Source organism: Epinephelus moara, chromosome 18, assembly GCF_006386435.1.
Source record: "Epinephelus moara isolate mb chromosome 18, YSFRI_EMoa_1.0, whole genome shotgun sequence".
Taxonomy (NCBI): domain Eukaryota; kingdom Metazoa; phylum Chordata; class Actinopteri; order Perciformes; family Serranidae; genus Epinephelus; species Epinephelus moara.
In genome coordinates, this window is record NC_065523.1 from 12,877,775 (window position 1) to 12,885,214 (window position 7,440).

Consider the following 7,440-nt stretch of genomic DNA (forward strand, 5'->3'; position numbering starts at 1 on the left):
AACACTCCTGTGAAAAGGCCAATTGTCACTTGTACACTAGTGTTTTTGCATGTACTATATGCAGATATATGTTAGATATAACATATTATTGAGCTTTAGAGCTGCTGGTGGATTTTTTAAAATGTGACAGAGCAAGGCTAGCTGTTTCCACTCTGTATGCTAAGCTAAGCTAACTTGTTGCTGGCTGTAGCTTCATATATATCTGGTAGAATGGTTTTTATCTTCTCATCTAACTACTACCTAATCTAAGCAAGAGAAAGAATATATGCATTTCCCAAAAAGTTGAAAAATTATTTGCTAGGGGTAAATAAAGTCTTGAGGTTTGAAGGTTTGAATTTCAGGTAAAGATTCTTATGTGAAACTGGAAAGGTGTAAGTATGAAATGCACTTTTGTGGTAACCGTTGATTTTTCCAATCAAATGAAGAGTTCATTTGCAAAAAATAAAACCCATTCTTGAAACGAATAAGGCAGTTTGATATTTATGGAGCCTCTAAAATCCCGAAAGGTGATTTTTATTTTTTTTTTAATCCTGTGCGCACAAAGTTAAAATAAAAAAAATCATCAAATTACCTTTAGTCCATAATAAAATTAAAAAAGATTTATTTAATTTTTTTTCTGCTCGTCATTCTCTAGTTTCCACAAAAAACGATGACTTCGAAAAATAAATAAAAATGATAAATAAATAAGTTTTTTTTATTTGCAGATTAACACTTCAGGTTTCCTGAAAATTACAATTGATCAAAAGAAAAACAACTCAAGTACAAAAGAGACTGGACTCATATCAGGTTTATTGTAAAAACATTACAGCCGAGTAAAAGTAACAGCACATTTAAAAAAAAAAAAACTAAAAATAACTAAAAGCTGACAAAGAATCCAGCTACATCCCCTAGTGCAGACACAGGAAAACAAACAACAACAGCAGCTGAAGATCCACAGAACAACAAGCTAACAGACTGAGGTCAGGCACTTAGACGGAAGAGAGGAACAGGTGGATATAGTATGTGTGTAAAAAATAACAATACATTCAAAAGTGAGGAAAACCAGAGAGGGAAGGACACGAGGCCCAGACTACAGCACAGTACTTTGGAAGACGGTCAGCCTAATTTCACATCAAGACAAGGGAAAATATGAATTTAAAAACCCCTAAGAGAACAACACTATTTGTTGCCATAGTGATTACACACAAATGAGTCACTGCCAGCATGTAACAGTCCTTCTCTTCTACAGCGGATCGTCCTATCATTAGACCTTCTTAATCTCAAGCTTTCATTTTTTAGTGCAGTCTTCACAAGCAAAACCAACGACACATAAAACCCGCTCCTGTTCCCTCCCTTACAAAGCTGAGTCACACTCAAGATACAAACCTGACATTGAACAAGGTCAGTGCAAACTGTGGTGTCAAAGTGACGTGGCCCCATAAAAACTAACAGCAATACTCTCTTAGATCATTATGTACACAACGGAAACAAAACTCTATCATATTATCCTATGTTGCGTTCACAGGTATTGATCACATGTAACAGTTAAAAGGTTTTTGGATAAAACACCACAGGTTGTTGCAAGTAGTACAGGTTATTGTTGATAGAACTTTTTTCCTGTTGTGAAATACATTTTTTTTTTACATCTGTTGATGAGAAACAACACGTCCACATTGTGCTGCCAGTAACTTTCCTAAACATCAACTATATATAGCTGCATTAATATTGCAAATATTTCACCTCCTATGATTGAAACATGTCAGTTTGTGCCTTTTTGGTTAATGCCAAAATGCGCAGTTAGTAAAAATGAATGTTTGTGCTATTAAATATAAGCAGTGTCCTCACAAGGAAGTAATCCAAGTGAATATGAGGACAAGCACTTGAATGGAGTGTATCCTTTTAGCAAGTCGACCCAATTAGATTTGAATGTGCTCGTGCTAATATATCACCAGCAGCCACAATTCATCATCTGGCTGCTTGTAGTTTTATTTATGTTTTTCCTGCTTTGCATACCTCATCGTTAAGGGTCATGTCAAGTCAAAATGTTGCATATCGATGTTAATATTGCTTTCCAAAGCGAGACATTTGCACCACAATCCGTATTCCTATGAGAGTCCACGCAGAGAGAAACCTGTTAAAGTTGCCTGAGAAGGCCGACAGAGAGGCGTCCGTCTCCTCCGTTGGTAAGTAAGCAGGAGTGCATTAGTGGGTTGAGAGTTTGGGGGGGGGGGGGCTGCTCGTCCAAACTAGAATCACAGGACTAATTGTTGATACAACTGGCATGTGCAATAAGGCCGTTTAAACGACCAGTGGTGCCCATTCGCTTGCTTTGCGTCCGTACTGGGTGAAGCAAGGAGAGAAGAGAGGAAAAGAAAAAAAATGAATAAGTGCAAAATGTTTTATTTGTTGCTTTGAAATGTAAAATTTAAAGCTGCACTATGAGAAGTTTTAAAGTAAAGACACACCTGCTATAAAAGTTATATTAGGAGCTAAAGCTGCAACAACTGGCGTTCTGTTGTTTGATAAGTCAAGAACTGATACTCTGTTTTTTAACAGGAAATAAATCTACAACTATTTTGATGGTCAATATCGTTTCAGTCATTTATGAAACAAAAATAGTGGAAAAAAACCTCTCATTTTTAGGAATCTGTATCAAGAACTGGTAGTGAATTGGTACTAGTTCCTGACTGGTCAATACCAAAATAAAAAAAAGATCCAAACAGCGCCACTGTCAGTAACATTAATTCATTCTAACATAGCAGTGATGATAACAATGACGAAGCTGCTGGCGTCAGGCAATTACGTTTGATGTAGCGTCACTGCAGTTTTACATTTTGTGCTCTACGGTCATGGCTGACAAGGATAGATGTTTTAAAGGTGGGCTCACTTCACTAACTTTAATGAAAATGCAGTTAAATGCAGTATATGAAAAGGTATTGCGTGTAAAGAAGGTAACACCAGCCAACTCGTGACACACAAATACAACATTTAAGGCTAAAGCATGATGAGCGTGTTTGACTGCTTTAGCAAAATGGCGGCTACACCCATGTCCCAGTGCAGCCTCCAGGCAACAAGCTGATGGGATTTTCCAAACTAAATACGCGAGTGTCTCAACCTCATCAAGTCAAGGTCTCACACATTATCATTATTTTAAAAAGTCTGTTGTTTTAACTGAGGACACAGTTAGCATCATTTTGAAGCACTTCTAATTTATGTTCCTAAATGATCTGATGCATTCGTAAATCCAATCTGAAGCGCCACACTAAAATTAGATATGAATTATCAAATGGTTTAGTAAAATCAGTCGCACTCAGCTGCTTCATCTGTAACCAGATTATGCTCTGCCACTCTGATTGTGGTGCTCTGAATAACCGAATGGTACATTCCAACAGCGCTCCGAATGTACAAATGGTTCACTTTGTGCCACGGTGCACTCAGAGTGACTTTTTATGAATGCACTCTGGGCTGTCCTGACAACCAGAGATAACTAATTTTGTATTGCTTATGGTTATTAATATTTACAACTATAGGGAGATGACCACAGCTTAACTCTGCTATAATAACTGTTGAATCTAATCATGTCATATCTTTATTTTTTACAACAAACTATGGAGAGTAGAATCAACAGGAGTGTCAATAAGAATAAGTTTGGATATGCAGTATGAATATCAGTATTAATAAAATCCTAATGATACCTTCTAGTTGCAGTTTCTCCAGTGTGAGGAGTTGCTGCTTTACTCTGTTTTATATAAGTTGTAAACTGAATAATAATATGAGGTTTTGGACATTTGGTAAAACGCAACAAAATATCTTAAAGTATGATTTTTCTTCATATTTCATATTGTAAACAAAAATTCAAAACAATTATCTGCATTTTATGAAAACAGTCATTTGTGCAGCCTTGATTTAGTTACTGAATGTTAAACTGAACACCATTATATGTCCTATACAGCAGTGAGAAAGTTGGTTTTTCTCCTTTCACATGTCTTTTTTGTTTCTTTTTTTCTAATATAAAAATGTCTTAATCACCAGCCAGGTTAAAACTGAAGGCATATATTTTTGGATATCTCTCCTACAGTTCCCTGTTGCTGCCACTTGGAGGCGCCAACATTCATATTTGCCTGCAGCAGCTTAAAGAAGCCATGACATATATTGTGTATGAAGTGCACTTACCTGAATATCAGTAAGCTCTTTGTAGAACCTCTTTGCCAGGTCCGGACCGTTCTGCATAGTCGGGATCTGGTACGTCTGAAAGAGAGAGAGCAGTCAACACTGACTTTACAGTTTTGTTGTTACAATTACCCAAACAGATTTACAATCAGTGTGCTTAAATGCATTTAAGTTAGCGGATTACAGTCTGCCTCTTCAGTAAGCTGATTTATTACACATCATTTCAAATGAGGATGGGAGTAAACACACTCAATGAGTCCAACAGCCACATGAGAAAATAATAAGCATAGAGTGGGATTTTAGTAAAAGACGATACAGAATAGCATCATCAAATCTGGCAAGAGGACACGACTAGGACACAACAGAAGGTGAACTCGTACCTTTCCTCTGTAGAGGAGACTGCCGACAGGACACACGACGCAGGCTGTCCCCGCTCCAAACACCTCCTGGATCCTCCCAGCATCCAGAGCCCCCAGCAGCTCCTTCATACCCATTGTGCGCTCCGTTACCTTGAACTCACCCTGAAAGACACACAGGAAGTAATGAACATCAAGTTTAATGATCTATTGCAGACATTTCAGACCGTTTAGGCTTGTGACTCCTTAAAATAAAGAAATATCTGTCTGTGACCGTCATCACAGGTAGTTAGCAGTTCAACCAAAAAGTGTTTTTCCCCTTAGCTTTATTTTAATAATTTTGAGAGGTATTTTGAGAGGAACTTTTTGGAAATGCCTCTTTGCAAATCTGACTCACACTTTGGTTACATTTTTGGAAACTTAGAGGAGCACAGTGAGATAAATTTGTCATTTGACAATGTGTTGAATATGAACCATATGCCCATGTAATTAATGATACTGTGTGCTAATAAAACATCTGTGTTAAGGTATAAGTGATGGTTTGTGTTTGGTCTCCTCTCTGGTGGTCTTACCCAGCCTCTGGCCAGGTCCAGCAGAGACTGCCTGGTGACTCCTGGGAGGATGATGCCATCCAGAGGAGGGGTACACAACTCTTTCTCTGCACACACACACACACACACACACAGAGTTTTATCTTTGTTAAAATTACAACAAAACAACAGCAGTAAATGGAAAACTCCAGGAACAACCTGTATTTCTGTGTCTCATGAAACAAGACAGAAAAGGTCTGACCTCCTTTCTCATTGGTCCAGTAGATGAAGAGGTTCATGGTGCCGACCTCTGTGATCTCCTCCTGTTCTCCATACAGCCACAGGACCTGCTGACAGCCACGCTTCACCGCCTCGTTCTGCACTGCTATCGTAGGACCATAGTTACTGTAAAGAAAGAGAGCTAAAATTAACCAAAGACAGGCATAGACCGTGTCAAGAGAGCAGCTGGGAGAGAGGGACAGAGGATAAATACTGTAGATGTCAGCTTACAGGAGCCATGTCAGTGTTTGCTTTGATTATCTGAAGTTTTCCTAAATACTATTTTTCCTATATTTTCCAGTATGTACTTACTGAATCACTAAGCCTGTGATACACCTAGCAACACTTTGGTTGACAATTTAGTGTTTCATGCATACTAAAAAGGAAACAGGTTTTTTTTCTGCCTCCTGACACCAAACCAACACCCACAGACAGGTGTTTGTGATGAGAAGAAAGAATCCTGGTGATGGATGTCACCAATGAAACAACAGAGGACATTTCAGTTGGTTACTCTTATCTCAAGAGGTAAAAAAAACTTCCTTAAACAAATAAAAAAGGAGCCTCCCATTTCAATAGCTGCGTCACAGTTGTTGCCTTGTTGAGATGCTCTAGCTAATGTGTTGTCATTAAAAAAATGTAAGCAATATATATATATATATAGTATGTCATTTCATTCTGAAGTGTCACACAACCCCAATTCCAATAAAGTTGGGATGCTGTGTAAAACGTAAATAAAAACAGAATGCAATAATGTGCAAATCCTTTTTGACATGTATTCAATTGAATAGTTGATGTTGATAAACTCAATTGTTTTTTGTAAATATACACCTATTCTGAATTTGATGCCTGCAACATGTTCCACAAAAGTTGGAACAAGAGCAACAAAAAGACTGGGGAAGTTGTGGAATACTCAAAAAACACCCACAGGTGAACAGGTTAATTGTTAACAGAACTAAGTATCATTACTGGGTATGAAAGGGACATCCTTAAAAGGCTCAGCTGTTCATGAGCAAGGATGGTCACTTAGTGAAAAACTGTGGGGGCAAATAGTCCAACAGTTTAGGAACATTTTTCAATGCACAATTGACATTTAGTGATTTCACCATCTACAATCCATAATTTCATCAAAAGCTTCAGAGAATCTGGAGAGATCTCTGCACACAAGGGGTACAGCTGAAAACCAACATTAAATAGCCATTGCCTTTGACCCCTCGGGCAACACTGCTATAAAAACTAATATGATTGTATAAAGTATATTAGTACATGGGCTCTGGAACACTTCAGGAAACCATTGTCAGTAAACATAGTTTATCGCTGCATCTACAAATGCAAGTTAAGACTCCACCATGCAGAGTGAAAGCCATATATCAACAACATCCAGAGACGCTGCCGACTTCTGTGGGCCTGAGGAAAAGTGTGCTGTGGTCTGACGAGTCCACATTTCAAACTGTTTCTGGAAATCATGGACATTGTGGAACAACATATGCTGCCATCCAGACAAAAACCTCTTCAGGGACATCCCTGTTTATTCCAGCCAGACAATGCCAAGCCACATTCCGCTCGTGCAACAACAGTGTGGCGCAGTACGAAGCACACAGATTATGGAAATAATCATAAAGCAACCCTTACCTTTCTGGAAATTTTACACTTTTCTTTGTTTAGGTTAAAATGCTATTAATACGCTGATGGCACACTAAAATGTAAGTGAATTCCACCAGAGATGAAAACTCATCATTATATCATTCTCATATGGTTCTAAGAAAACTCCGACCAATCATTGCATTCAGACCGAATGCAATGATTGGTCGGAGTTTTCTCCTGTCCTGTCTGTTTTCCCCACGTGGAGGCCACCGACTGACGTAACCGCTCGCGTAACCACCCCCCACACCCTCCACCCCTGAGTCTGAGACAACAAACAGGTTAGTAACAGGGACGCTTGTGGATATAAACTAGTGACAGGAACCCTTGTGGATATAAACTAGTGACAGGAACCCTTGTGGATATAAACTAGTAACAGGAACCCTTGTGGATATAAACTAGTGACAGGAACCCTTGTGGATATAAACTAGTGACAGGAACCCTTGTGGATATAAACTAGTGACAGGAACCCTTGTGGATATAAACTA

The 7,440-nt window shown here is 38.5% G+C and overlaps 1 protein-coding gene across 2 annotated transcripts in view; it reads right to left on the reverse strand.

Moving 5' to 3' along the window:
* Positions 1-771: 771 nt before the first annotated feature.
* The window catches only part of bcat2 (branched chain amino-acid transaminase 2, mitochondrial), a 16,787-nt gene continuing 10,118 nt past the window's right edge, over positions 772-7,440 (reverse strand). For both annotated transcript variants that reach the window (XM_050070028.1, XM_050070029.1), the window contains 5 exons: positions 5,298-5,440; positions 5,078-5,163; positions 4,530-4,670; positions 4,153-4,227; positions 772-2,319 (listed from right to left, as the gene is read on the reverse strand). In XM_050070028.1, coding sequence (XP_049925985.1) covers positions 2,278-2,319; positions 4,153-4,227; positions 4,530-4,670; positions 5,078-5,163; positions 5,298-5,440 — 487 coding nt within the window. In that variant the 3' untranslated portion in view covers positions 772-2,277. The remainder of the gene's footprint in view (positions 2,320-4,152; positions 4,228-4,529; positions 4,671-5,077; positions 5,164-5,297; positions 5,441-7,440) is intronic.